General features: G+C 41.5%; 1 protein-coding gene across 1 annotated transcript in view; it reads left to right on the top strand.

The window, feature by feature from the left end:
* The window catches only part of MGAT4A (mannosyl (alpha-1,3-)-glycoprotein beta-1,4-N-acetylglucosaminyltransferase, isozyme A), a 57,819-nt gene that overhangs the window by 29,621 nt on the left and 13,029 nt on the right, over nucleotides 1-15,169 (top strand). Inside the window, exons 5-9 of the mRNA XM_018563022.1 lie at nucleotides 873-919; nucleotides 6,669-6,782; nucleotides 6,920-6,995; nucleotides 9,314-9,428; nucleotides 13,277-13,407. Of these exons, the coding sequence (XP_018418524.1) occupies nucleotides 873-919; nucleotides 6,669-6,782; nucleotides 6,920-6,995; nucleotides 9,314-9,428; nucleotides 13,277-13,407 (483 nt within the window). The remainder of the gene's footprint in view (nucleotides 1-872; nucleotides 920-6,668; nucleotides 6,783-6,919; nucleotides 6,996-9,313; nucleotides 9,429-13,276; nucleotides 13,408-15,169) is intronic.

Genomic DNA, 15,169 nt, shown 5'->3' with positions numbered 1-15,169 from the left:
AGGATCACTGGGTATTTTATAATGAAAGATGCAAATTAAAAAAATATTGAAAACAAATGTTGAAAGTACATTATCATGTTAAAGCGTATATAACATTTTAGTGATTGGGTTTACTTACACTTTACATTGGCAGCATCAAAGCAGAACGTTTTGCACAATCTAGAGCACAGGATAATAATTTAGAATAGCCACGCACATAATGAAGTTTGGATTACAATATGAAGTATATCTGAGACAGAATAACATATGCAGTACATATCTGCAACACATGCAAATTCCCCATGTTTTATACCTTTTAAAGATACTGCTGCGAAAAATACTTGTTGATCTGCCTGAAATGCACACAGCATGGGCTGATAACACACAGCATTTGGTGACGTCAGCCCTGCCCTAATGTCTGATCAAATTTCTGATCCCTCTAATGTAGTGATTAACTAGTTCTTTTATGGACTGGGCCTGGATAATGTATTCTTATTTTGGTGTTCAGCTATACACCATGTGCAGAGCAATGTGCAGAGCAATGGTGTATGGCTGCACTCCAGTGCTAGTTGGTTGTAATTCCCATTGATTATAAGACCTGTATATTGAATTCTGCTGTTTTTGGTTATTATGTACTGATAGTATTCTAAGTTACATGGTAGTTGTCTATTTTTTGCCTTCTTTACTAGGATGTAGTCTGTTTCTATAAAGGACGGGTGTACTATTAAATGGTGCGGAAAGGGTGATTGAGGATCTCTGACTTTGTAGTAGACAAGAAACGTTTATAGATGTGCATTGCAGTGTATGCTCTTGTTTTTTGTTAATGACAATTGTAGTACACAATTGAAGACAACCATTTTGATTTATCGTAAATGCATATTTTATTTCTCCAGACAGACCTTGATTATGTGCACAGTGTGGTTGCAAGCTTACAAAAAGAGTAAGTGTTTTTTTTATGTATACCTTTTATTTTTAGTATGTATCTGAAGTGAGGTGTCAGCCAGATTATTGTTGTTTTCTGTACTTGTTCAATTATTACTGTATGTATATGTGAATGATAGTCCTCATAATGCCTACTGACATGAGTATTCCTCTTTTAGAATATTTTTTCATTGCAGTGCTAATGATTTACTCCCGTTTCTGAGTCACTTACATGAGGGCCACATGTGGCTTTGGCTTCCTCTGATCTTGCTAACAGCATCCTCTTAGCAATGAAATGCCTGTCTATCCTTTAACCTGCTGTGTTATAAATGTCTCATAAGCATGATGTCTGTCAAGGACAATCCTATCGTTGCTATGAAAGTTTTTTTTTTTATTGACGTTTTTTTTATACTTTAATGAACTAGGAATTCATCTTTCACTAGTCTGTGTTTATTACTATGGGTTACACACATGCATGACATCTTTGCACCTTCTATCTCCAGGAGAAACAAAATCCCCCCTTGCAGTGGGGCTATTCCCGCACTGCAAGGGTTAATGTCTAGGGGAGCTGTGTAAAGGACATTTACTTACCTGATCCCCACTCCTGCTGGCTCCAAGCTTGGCACCTGCAGCTACTTCTCCCCCCTACGCTCCAGTGGTTGGAGGCCTGCTGACATCATCATGTCTAATTCCCAGAGCCCTGCATTAAACTTGACGGCACTGAGGGACAATCTGCAAGCCAGAGCAGTGGGGGAGAGATGAGTGCTGACTGCCAAGGGAGCGGTGATCAGGTAAGTAAAAGTCCTTTACACAGCTCCCCTAGACATTAACAAGCAGTTAGCCCTTGCAGTGTGGGGGGATTTTCTTTTTTTTCTGACAATAGGCTATAAAATGAAACCTCTGTAGCTACCGCTTACATTTTCAGTCTTTGTTTCGGGTTCAATGTCCTTGGCCATCTTGGCTGGCTTAGGATAATGTAACTCCCACACATGCACATCAAGGCATGACAAGAATGCACAGTGAGTTGCACATCTAAATTACATTTGGGAATCACATCACATTGCTTTGCAGGCAGAAGAGGAGCTTTTGTTACAAGAAATGCATACATAGTCGTTACTGCATTAAAAACCTGCACGGCCATAGTTCCACTTTAAAGGAGAACTATGAGATGAGTGATTTCCACTCACCTCATAGTTCTAGCCGACCTGTGACAATTTGACTGTCACAGGTCGGCTCAGTAGATCGGGAGGTGAGCGAACACATACCGGGTTCGCTCACCTCTCGATCCTGTCACTGCTCTCTGCCGTGACGGGGAGGGGCTGGATTCCCCTCTCCCCGCTCCGATCTGCCAGCGCTGACTGGCGGAACGGACGGGGGAGGGGGCGGGTATAGCTGGCTCTGCCTCACTCACGCAGCTGGGCGGATCTCGACGTTTATGTCGGGATCCGTTCCGGCTGCGGCGTCTCAGTATACCGCGCGCTGTAGGACGCTAGTTTGTGTCCTCCCGTTACCCTAAGGAGAACTATGGGGAAAAACACTGACCCCATAGTTCTCCTTTTAATAAACAAAATTGCCAAGCCTCAGTCACAATGGTATCAAACTGATGCTGTCTCTCTTTAGAGGCTCATGTTAATTATAGCCTATGGTGTCCTGTGTACACATCATTTTCACAGCACGGAGTCAAATTATGTTGCTTTAAAAATGCTTATCTTGGTGCATTGTTTTAAAACTCCACCTAGTTATTTGTTTAGTGCATTTTTAGCGCAGTTACAATCGTTTTTTCTTATCCCATGCCCCAACCCTGGTGTTATACTCACCTGTCCCCGATCTAGTGAGATCTTCACTATTATTATTATTATTATTTAGGATTTATTTAGCACCGGCAGTTTGTGCATCGCTTTACAGAATAAAAGGAGGCAGTACAGTTACAATACAGTTTGAAAAAAAGAGGGTGAGAGTGTTGTGATCGTGAGAGCATACAACCTAAAAGTGAGGCCCAAGTGATACAAAAGATAGTACCTGTTTGGAGATCTCGGTTTGAGAAAGTAAAATTTCAGTTGTTAGGTAGGGGCACATAGACTTCCCTGAAGAGATGAGTTTTCAGGAATTGCCTAAAGGCAGACTAAGTACAAGCTCTAAGTAGAGTTTAAAGGCAAGTAATGTCAAACAGTATTTTTGGCTTTACATCTCTTTTGGATCACAGAAGTACATTTACTAATGTACCCGTGACCCAAAGTCAGCATATAGTGAGTGGGGAATCCACCCGGCTGGTTGATTGACAACTTGAACTTGACATCTGCCTCTCTAGAACCATAGCCACCTGTGCCCGCCCCTGTCTGCCCCTACAATGAGCACTGGAGGAACATTGAGAGGAGGGGGGAGTCCCTGCACGGAGCTGAAGTCACTACTCTCTGCAGGGAGATGACATGATCCGAGTGATCGGCGGTTACAAGTTTGCTCAGTTCTCAAACTATAGAGCCGGCATGTGACAGCTGCAGTGTCCCACGCCGACTCTAAGTATTGGGAAGAGTATGTTTTACTCTCCAAAACTGCTACTATAAATGAAGTTTCTAACGAACATGCATGGGCCCGGCAGAGAAGATCTTGACAATTGGCTTTGTTGCACTAAAAAAGCTGCACAGCCAAAATTTTGCTGGGATAAGTGCAGGTAAGTATAAGACTGGGGATGGGGGTTGTTTAAAAAAAATGTCAGTTACACGTTAATGCCCTTTTGATACATTATATAGTTGAAATAAGGCTCCAGTCCTAAAGTAGTTATAGTGTTTTTAAACCCCAAATGTAATATATTACAGCTTACCAGTCCGTAGATGTTGTGGTTGCATTAGTTTGACTTTGCTGGCTTTTTACCTGATGATCCTGCCAGTAATACATTTCCTGTGCTAGGGTGACAATGCTCACTGTACTGTATCTATAGAGGAGAAGCGTTGTCAGTCTAGGCTGATCTACTGATTCGGACTACAGAACCTTCTCTTTTCTTTATCTCCATTAGGTAGAGGGAAGTTGTTTTATAGAGAGAAGAAGAGACCTGGGAAGGCAGATAATGTGGTTTGAGGTATCAGTTCATTACCCAGGAAGTTACAAGGATATGGGAATTCTTCCAAGATCTACAGCGGGTTTTTTTTATACTTGCAGGAAATAAACTTAGTTTAAAAATAAAACCAGTGCAGCAGCCACATCTATGGGCTGGTAGGCTGCAACATATCCAATTTTTGTTCTTGGGTGCAGATCTACAATGCTCAAATAAATATTCAAATTCTCATCTACTTGAGACTGGTTCTCTTTCCTAAAAAAACAACTTGTGTAGTAACAGGCTCAAGCACGATGCTGCATAAAAAATGTGGCTTACAGGATGCAATTGGCTGGAGACTTCTGCTTAATACTGATGTTTCTCCCATAATGACTTTTTCTCCTTTTATCTACTGAAAGTTCATCTTGAAAAAAATACAACACATCCACTGTTGTGTGTTCAAGACATGACAGAGAGACAGACTTCAGATGGATAGAGGGAAAGAGCTGCTCCAGGGCACATCAATGTGCTCTTTTGTTGGATTGTTCATTCACAGTACCTCACATAGGCCTAAGGTGAAAGGTTACTGGAGGGATATTAAGACTCTGGGTTGCTGTGCTGAAGAATTCCTGCTCCTCGGGGAACTCAGCCGTGCACCATTGTGCTTTCTGAAAATGGCAGATATATTGCAGCATTTATTCTGCTTATATTGTTGCCATTCAGCTCATTGGAAGCCTGTGTGGTTATTTTTAGCTGGCTGTATTTCACAGCCATCTTTAGTGCTTATGTCTTAGTTGGCTGGTAGCCGTAGTAGCTTTGTTACAGCGTTGCTTACGGGAAGAAAAACATCTATGCGATCACGTTCCTTCATGTGCTGTGACATTTATATTACTGCTGGAAAATCTATGCCCTCTGTAACTACCATCTAGCTCAAATTAAGTCGCTGACATTCTCTGTTACTTAACACAGATATGAAATTTATATAGCCAGGGCTGGTTTCACAGTGATGACGGTCAGGTACTGTGGGCCTTGTGTCTGATGAGAACTGTACTTGTTGTCTAATGCAGCCAGTTAGATTCTCCCATACTCCTCTCTATTGTGCACAAGAACAGATGGCCTCTCTCCAATGACGTCTATGATTAATCCCGCATCAGTGTGAAACAAGTCAAAATGGGGGCTCCATTGTGCTTTGTCTGGAACAATAAAGTTTTATGAAAAAGTTGAGGTCATCGGAGTGTGGCTGTCTGTTCTTGTTGAGTCTTCATGGGGAGCATGGACAATCTTCATTCGGCCTGCATCTGCCATTGCAGACACCGGGCACATTTGGCAAGCATTGAGCAGTGACCTCACTTTGCCTTACTCTCTAATGTGGTTTGTAACTGTGTGATGAAAGTGATTTCCATGACAACAGCACTTATCTTATAGAGTCATATTTATCATATATTATGCCACTGCTGCCAATTACATGATAGGGCCAAGTTAGATTCGGATTTCTACTGGAAGATTTTTACTCTCCCAATACTTCTCCCTTTTAAGTCTTCATTTACACCTGAGCATACGCATAGGCAGGCAATTTTAGAGGCTTTTTTTTTTGCACGTTTTTTAAGAGATTTTTATTTGCAACTGGTCGTGCTGGAACAAAATCATGCATTTTTGGACGGACCCATACACCTTTAAATTTGAGTGTCTAAAATGTGCACATAAACAATTTTTTGAGCTTCTTTCAGGTGCTCCCAATGAAGTCTGTAAGGCCAAGATTCTGCTCTAAAGCAGCTCATGTACTTTTTCAAGTTGCATGAGACTAGCAACATATGATACAATGCTCAGGTGTGAACAGGAGCCATTGAAAACAGTGGCATTCCCTGCTGTTATACTTAGGGAAAGACAATACAAAACACCAAGCTGTTAATGGGGCCTTAAATGTGCACTTCACTCTTATCTTAAAAATGACAACAAAGGCACCTTTAGAAATGTTTAGTAAGGACAAACAGATACTGCTAGATAATTGCAGGCTTTTTATTCTTTGCATACCTTATTTCTTTCACTCCCTGATCTTTTCACGGTGGCCATTTTTACTAAGGGCAGATTAATCCATCTCCCTTTACTTATTTGAACTCTGGGTCTGCCTCCTGGAACATGTGACAGTGCACATCATCTGAGGGGAACAAAATGCCTTTCACCTGAGATCTCAGGTGATTTTTCAGTTTACAGATGAGATTTCCCAGGAAGGCACTGGTGAGGTAGCCTTCCCAGGAACCAAAACCAGGACTACGTCACCAGTGCCTCACTCAACCAAGAAGTGGGCAACAGTAATTGTAAATAAAAGCAAAAAACTATTTGTTTGACTAATAAAAGTAAGGTGATTTCATATCAGCATGCAGAGCTGTATGCTTATGTGATTTTTAGCCAAAGGGAGCAAAGGCCCACTTTAAGCACCTCCACTGCTTATTGTTTGCAGACTTTGAGCTACTAAAGTCTAACTGCCCTGTGCTATTTGTGAGCACTTATGTAAAACTTTGTAAACTATTGTGGAAATGATCTGTCTGAATAACAAGTGGCTGTTCATTTCCAAAGTTAGCTTTATAGCTGAACGGTAATAGGAGTGTCTTATATTAGATTTCCGAAGTACCTGAGAACTTTGCTTTGTGGATTTACCTCTTACTTTGCTTTTGGGTCCATGCAGGCAGATCATATTGCACGATATTCTGTGTCAATAATTTGATTTTGTCTTTTTAATTAGATTCTCCGTAGAAATCAGCTCTGGTTTAGTTGAAGTAATCTCTCCTCCTGCTGCCTATTATCCAGACTTGACAAATTTAAAGGAAACCTTTGGAGATTCAAAGGAAAGAGTCAGGTATGTCATGGCATATATACACAGTACTCCAGTCGGGCTTTTAAGAGGAGGTTTGTTGCTTCCTATTCTTTTCCTTATGGCTGTACAAATTATAAAGATGTTTTATGTTGTGCTAATGGATATTTGTCTTCTTACAGATGGAGGACCAAGCAGAATTTAGACTATTGCTTTCTTATGATGTATGCTCAGCGGAAGGGTATTTATTACATCCAGGTAATTCTTTTCTGTTTATGGAATGAGATGGATTGGTAACTGTAATTTAGAAAGCACAAAAAAAACAGCTTTTCTGGGTTTACTATGTATGTGTGAAGCACAGCAGCTCATTTCCAGAATGGCGCAAGCAATCATAAAACAAAACATGGCAACAAATAAAAAAAATGAAATGACCCCTGTTGAAAAGTTTGCATACCCTTAGTTCTTAATACAGTGTATTGCCCTCTTTAGCATCAATGACAGCATGCAGTCTTTTGTAATAGTTGTCTGAGGCACCCAATTCTTACAGGTGGTATAGCTGCCCATTCGTCTTGGCAAAATGCTGCAAGGTCATGGAACATCTTTGGTCGTCTTACATGAACCGCATGTTTGAGATCTCCCTAGAGTGGCTCGATGATATTAAGGTCAGGAGACTGTGATGACCACTCCAGAACCTTCACCTTTTTCTGGTGTAACCAGTGGTGGGTCAACTTGGCCTTGTGCTTAGGGTCATTGTTGTGCTGGAAAGACCAAGAGCGTCCCATGCGCAGTTTTCGTGTCGCAGAATGCAAATTGTCTGCCAGTATTTTCTGATAACATGTTGCATTCATCTTGCCATAAATGTTCACAAGTTTAACAAAGTTATTTTGCTTTTTAACTTCATCATAACGAATGTTCGTAAAGTTACGAAAATATAACCGCCATTAACGAAAATTCGTATTTCGTACGAATCCGAAGTGAGTTCAGTTACGAATTACGAAATAACGGATATTCCGAAACGAAACAGAACAAATTTTTTGACGGCGCACAAGTCTACTTTTTTGTGGCATTGGCACAGTAAAGGCTTCTTTCTGGCAACTCGACAAGCAGCTCATTTTTGTTCAAGTATCGTCTTATTGTGCTCCTTGAAACAACCACGCCGTCTTTTTCCAAAGCAGTATGTATTTCTCCTGAGGTAAACTGTGGGGTTTTCTTTGTATCCCGAACAATTCTTCTGGCAGTTGTGGCTGCAATCTTTCTTGGTCTACCTGACCTTTTGCTTGGTATGAAGAGATCCCTGAATTCTCCACTTCTTAATAAGTCATTGAACAGTACTGACTGGCAACTTCAAGGCTTTGGATATTTTTTATATCCTTTTCCATCTTTATAAAGTTCCATTACCTTGCTATGCAGGTCTTTTGACAGTTCTTTTCTGCTCCCCATGGCTCAGTATCTAGCCTGCTCAGTGCATCCACGTGAGAGCTAACAAGCTCATTGACTATTTATACACAGACCCTTATTGCAATTTAAAAAGCCACATATGCGAAAAATTAACCTTTAATTGCCATTTTAACCTGTATGTGTCACCTTGTGTGTCTGTAACAAGGCCAAACATTCCAGGGTATGTAAACTTTTGATCAGGGCCATTTTGGAGATTTCTGTAATTATAATTTACAAAGGAGCCAAACAACTAAGTGATAATAAATGGCTTCATATGATCACTATCCTTAAAACACAGCTTTTTGGCATGATCAGTTATATTTTCAATATCACTGCCAACATTTCACAATTTCTGCCAGGTTATGCAAATGTATTAGGACAAGGGTGTGTGTGTGTGTGTGTGTGTATACCGTATTTTGCGGTCCATAAGACGCACCGGACCATAGGACGCAGGGAGGTCCGGCGCGCCTTATGGAGCACTCGAGACTGTAGCTTCTGTGACAGCTTCTATGACAGAAGCTGTGACAGAAGCTGCAGTTAGTGACCGCTGAGACAGGTGGCGCTGTGATTACAGTGCCACAGTCTCAGTGATGACACAGAGCAGGCGAAGAACGTCTATTCTTCGTCTGCTCTATGGTTATCTCCATCGTCGCCGCTGCTCGGTTTTAATACGAGTGATCTCATTAGATCACTCGTATTAAACGAGCAGTGGCTCCTGCTGCTGTACTCGATCGCCGCTGCTCGGCTTTAATACAAGTGATCTCGTTAGATCACTCGTATTAAACGAGCAGTGGCTCCTACTACTCGCCCGGTGCCCGAAACTGCATGTCTCGGGCGTCGGGATTCGCTCCATAAGACACAGGCACTTTTCCCCCCTCCTTTTGGGGGGAAAAAAGTGCGTCTTATGGAGCGAAAAATATATATAAAATCAGTATATGTGTAAACAAAAAGTATTGCAGTATGCAATGATACCTTTCTAATACGGACTAATACGGCTTACCCATTTATATTACACTGTGTATGTATGTGTGTATGTATGTATGTATATATATATATATTATATATACACACACACACTGTACATTCAAATCCTGGTCATTTGGTTTGGTAAACTGTTTATTTTTCATTTGCCCTTTCAGCTTGAAGATGATATTGTTGCCAAACAGAATTACTTCAGTACTATCAAGAACTTTGCACTTCAGTTGTCTTCAGAAGACTGGATGATTTTGGAATTTTCTCAGTTAGGGTTCATTGGTAAGGACGTTGACATTTACAGACACCTACATTTAACCTGTGACTGAGCAAGAAGTGTAGCTCTGTTATAGTTATAGAGTTTCTATTGCATTAATTTCTCTACATGATCCTGCCACCATCTTGACATTTGTTTTCTGAACTAGAGCAGGTTATGTACTGCCATAGTCTAAATACTGTTTCCAATTAATCTACCCATATAGTGATAACTACAACTATTAGCAATGCCTGAAAATGCCACCACTTTAATCTTTCTTTACTCCCTGTTCCTCTTGATCCCTACTGTGAACCCCTATGCAATGTACACACACCTTCCAAAAGCTCAAGCTGCTATCTATCTCCACCTGGTTTTATTTCATATTAAAGTAAGCATATTCACACACAGGGATATTCCTAGACAGTAAACTGATCAGAGGATTTTAAACTGTAAACTAGAGGTGTACACTTCTATGAGCTGCTTTCAGTCCTATGTTTAGATGCCGAGCCTTGATGTCTACCATCCTGAACAAGGATGAATGCTTCCAGTTATGTGTACCACAATTTGGTAAGCAAATTGTGGTACACATATCACTGTTGGAATCTAGACGGATATAAATATTCATAGGTAGTCCATTGATGGGAACAGTATGTTATTACCATGTTGGTATTGAGCACATCTGCAGCATGGCTGCTTCCGATTGACTTCTGAATAGTCTCGTGTAGTTAGGTGTCGTATCTCTTGCATCGGAAGTGCATACACAATTTGCAGTTTTTGTCATAAAAGTCATGGCTTAGCTCCTTTCATTACCCATGAATATCGTACTACTAATTCTGTAGAAACCATAAAGCAAGTTGATTTTTTTTTTTTAGAGCAAATACCACAATGTTTGATGGCTTACAACAAGCCGACATGTGGTCACATGATTGTGTTTCATGCAGTGAATACAGATGTTCTATGATTCAGCACCTAATCCAAACATAGCATAATAGCTATTTCAGTACATTTTTATGCAAGTCGTGATGTAGAAGTATCCCTTGGCTTACATATCCATAGTGAAATCAGACCTGTTTTTATGTAGTGTGGTGACCTTGTGACAAGCAATGCCTTGCTGCACTGGAGTCCTGGCTCAATGCATTCCAGGGATAGTGTCTGTGTAATGATGATATGTTCTCCTTCGGGTTGCATACTTCTTATTTGGGTGCTGTGGTTTAATACACACAGTACATAAATGGTCTGGTCTGGTCTGACCTGAAATGTATTTCAACCCTTAAAGAGTATCTAAACCTGAAAACAAAAAAAGCAGTTAATTGCATCTTATCAGTCCAGTTGCATAGATTTTTTTCTTTTTTTCAGGCTTTTTCCTTTATTTTCATCTGGGGATCCATCCAGTACCACCTGTGGGTAAAATAGGTCAGAGTGACACTTGGTCTGGCCGGACTCTTTTCTGATCTTGTCCTTGAGCAGCTTTGTGTAGGCTGATATCATAGGAGTGCATCCAGCTTGCTTGATCATTGCATGTACAGCTACCCTGTAGACTATAGCTATACGCTGCGTGGTATTCCACCGCCAACGGCTGCCCACTGAAGATGGAGCATTCAAACTATTCGCATCAGAGCTTTAAGAAGTACACTTGCAGCAGAAAAACATTTGAAAGCCGTAGTGCTCTACATGGTGCAATTATTTTTTTCAAGCATCAAAAGGTAGATTTAAAGAATGGCTAAAAATATGATCATTCTTTTTGAGGAAAGCCCTTTTCATGTATTCTATTTTGGTCTGCGGCTTAAGTTATACTTTAATAGCAGGCATCTTGTGATGTTTAGTCTTGTGTTTTAAAAGTTGAAATTGGTGTGAGGGCTAATTTCTAATGAGATAATGTTATTATCGGAGTTGCCAAGATTTTCTGTCATTTGAACTCTTGCATTCTTTGCATTGTTTGAGACTGACAGATCCATCATTTCTAGTTGGTGCTTCAAAACTGTCTCATAAAATTGTTGGAATAAGTTTATATATTTTCCCCCTTTTACTGTATCAATGGTTCCACCTGTCAGATATCAGGTAGATTGAATCTCGTATTATGGGCAGCACGGTGGCGTAGTGTTTAGCGCTTCTGCCTTTCAGCACTGAGGGCACCGGGGTTCGTATCCCGGCCAGGGTCACTATCTGCAAGGAGTTTGCATGTTCTCCCTGTGTTTGCGTGGGTTTCCTCCCACACTCCCAAGGACATGCTGGAAGGTTGATTGGCTCCTCTCTAAGTTGGCCCTCTATGTATGCATGTGAGATAGTGACCTTAGATTGTAAGCTCCTTGAGGGTAGGGACTGATGTGAACGTGCAGCTATGTAAATTGTCGGCGCTATATAAATACCTGTAATAAATTCCCATTCCAGCCTTTCTATCTGTGTAAGGAGCTGTCCCTCCCTCTTTCTTAATACTCAGGGGGAGGCTGATACATTTTGAAAGAGACCCTGTTGCCAAACCATTCATTTCAACAACAAAAAAACTTCCTATAAGATTGTATGTGCATTTAAAGGAGAACTATGCAGAGAGCGAAATTCACCCATCCCCAAAATTAGAGCCAACATATGACACTGCAGCTATCACACGTCGACTCTATAGATCGATAACTGAGTGATCACATTCCATTGATCGCTCAGTTCCCGATCTATTCCCTGCAGAGAGCGGTGACTGTTGGTCGCCGGTCCCCACAGGGATTTCCCTCTTTCTGTTCCTCCAGTGCTCATTGGAGGGACAGACAGATGAGGGGGCGGGCACAGCTTGCTCTGGCTCCTGGGAGGCAGAATCATCTGTCAATCAAGCAGTGGGGTAGATCCCAACAGTTCTATTGGGATCTTTCCCAGCTGCAGTGCCACTCTGCACTGTCAGCATATAGCAGGCAATAACCCACTATTTGCTGGGTTTAGTAAATGTCCGCCTGCGACCCAAAAGAGAAATAAAGTCAAAAAAGGTTTGGCCGTGGTTATCTTTTCACTTGTTAATGCATGTTATTTACCTTTTCTGTAGACATCCAAAAGCCACGAGACTGCTGCTGGGTGCCACCATCTGGGATGTGATATCAGCAGCCATTATATAGTGACGCTATATAGTGTGCCCCTTTGTTCCTCCCCTCGCAGCTATACAAAAGGTGTTTTGTAGGGAGGGGAGGGGCAAAGTAGCTGGGCCAGCACAGAGAGTAAGTAGACATTCCCAGAAAAGGAGAGGGCTATGGCATGCAGAAGGGAGGGGGCTGTGCTAGGGAATTGACTCTCTTCCTGGAGTAGTCAAAATTTCTAGCAAGATTAAAATCACATAGCAGGTCAATAACAAATCATAGAAGGAAATGAAAAACATAGTAATTAAATAAAATATAGATTTTTGTTCTTTTACCTGTAATTGGTGACATGGTCTCTTTAATAATTAATTTAGCATTGTGCACATCCATAAGTAACTCTACCCAAAATGCCTCCGCATTATGAATCTACAGCAACAAGATTATCCTTTACACTCACACTACATATCTGAACTATACAACAGATAATGGAAATCATAGTATGGCTGCATCCCCTGCAGGTTATACAGTCAGATTCTTCTTTCCCTATTCCCTGTGTACATATGGTGTTTAATCTTCCAATTATAGGTAGCATTTGGCTGTGAGCTATTGTCACTTATTTATCTCAGCCTTCTGAGAATGAGGTCACTGGGGAATTAAATTGAAAAAATGACAATCCAAGTGATTGAATTATTGGCTGACTTTGGTGGGTTATCTATTGAATATTAACCAACTCATGCCTAAAACAACTATACAGCTCACAATAAGATTTCACTTGCATTATGTGTACCAGTTCTGTGACATTGCATTGTCTGCTTCCATTTCAGGGAAAATGTTTCAAGCACCCGATATAACACTCATTGTTGAGTTCATTTTTATGTTCTATAAGGAGAAGCCGATTGATTGGCTCCTGGATCATATATTATGGGTCAAAGTCTGCAACCCAGAAAAAGACGCAGTAAGTTGTGGTATTGGAATATTCAGTTTAGTTTTCTGAGCTGGTGGTAGATACCGAAAATCTCTGCTGAAAAATATGGTATGATAAAGTATTTACTAAACCATTAAAAGAAAAGGTTTTGTTCCTGAACTAATGTAAAACATAAAGGCTTTGCTCCCAGAATCGTATAAACTGGCGCTCAGGGGGATTATGGGTGTTTCACATCTTTAGAAACTGCAGAAAGACTGCTGTATACAATCAGATAGACTTTGCAATATGATAAGGGGATTAGCAAGCCACAACACTGTGCAGCATTACAAAACAGGAAGGTTATGTTTAATTGGGAAATATGGCTTCCATCCTGGGTAGATATAGTTTGAAGCTATACATACCTAGTGGTTTTCTTTTATATATTAAAGCAACCTTTCCTTTATCTATGTTCACATAAGCCACCGCCAAATAATTCTTCAGCTTCTAAACAACTCATTGGTACATAAACAGTAAAAACCTGTGCTCCAGTCTGTCCCCAGATCCATTTACTCCCTTTTGATGTTGTCATCTTGCCTCTCATATAGCACAGAGAAGGTGAAGCCAGGCTGTCAGTTACAGTCCGCACATCACTCTTCCTGTGACAGTCATATGCCACTCACCTCTGTAGGCGCCAGCAGCCAGGCGGAGTAGTTAGAGATGAAGTTTAGGAATTGGCTGTTAACTTTTTACATAGAATGTACATTGGTGCATAAATGTGAGTGCTGATTAGTTCATTTTGTGGGTGTTTGAAATTGCTGATCAATTATGAAGGTACCACAGTATAGGGAATGCAAAGGTTCACTTCAAAACACAGGATTATTTACATTACGGCTGAACAGGCAAACCACTGAATGCTCAGATGAAATACTTGTATGGGAGCTTTTTAACCTGCCAAACGATTTGTATGCCTGTCCATCCGTTTCCTGAGACTTACACAGCTCTACCACATAGCACAACCCTGTCTGATAGGACAGAAGACCTGATTTTTCTTTTCTGCAATTAAAGCTGTATTCCCAGAAAGGTCTAGGGTACCTGGAAAAATGACTTTTACTTGTATGATTCCCCACACCTGCAGACTCCCTTTAGGCTACAAGACCGGCACCGTCAGCCTCTCTCTCTCTCTCTCTCTCTCTCTCTCTCTCTCTTCATCATATACTGTACAGGGCGCAGAGTCCTGCATTATACATGAGGATGCCAAAGGACTGTCCGCAGCCTGGAGCATAGGGGAGACGAGGTAAACGATGAATACAAGGTGGGGGACCTGGGATCAGGTAAGTAAAGCTGCTTTTCCCGATACCCTAGACCTAAATGACCACTTAACCCTTGTAGTGTGGGGGCAGCCCCACTGCAAGGGGAGTTTGTTATTTCCCTGGAACTAGGCTGTAAGTGACAGTTAAAAATAAGAGGATGATTCCCCGGAGGATTTACTTAAAGGAGAACTATGGGGTCAGGGCTTTTCCCCATAGTCCTCCTTAGGGTAACGGGAGGACACAAACTAGCGTCCTCCCGTCACCCAAAGCTCAGTATATAGGGAGCTACTGCTCGTGGTATACTGAGACGCCGGAGCAGATCCCGACGTAGATGACGGGATCCGCCCATCTGCGTTAGTGACAGCTGACTCTGCCTATCTAGAGGCAGAGCCAGCTGTACCCGCCCCCTCCCCCGTCCGTCCCGCCAGTCAGCGATGGCGGATCGGAGCGGGGAATCCATCCCCTCCCCTGTCACGGCAGAGAGCCGTGACAGGATCGAGAAG

Source organism: Nanorana parkeri, unplaced genomic scaffold (genome assembly GCF_000935625.1).
Source record: "Nanorana parkeri isolate BGI_ZX_2015 unplaced genomic scaffold, ASM93562v1 scaffold21, whole genome shotgun sequence".
Classification (NCBI taxonomy): Eukaryota; Metazoa; Chordata; class Amphibia; order Anura; family Dicroglossidae; genus Nanorana; species Nanorana parkeri.
The sequence above is the reverse complement of the archived record's forward strand: the minus strand, read 5'-3'. Positions and strand labels throughout refer to the sequence as shown.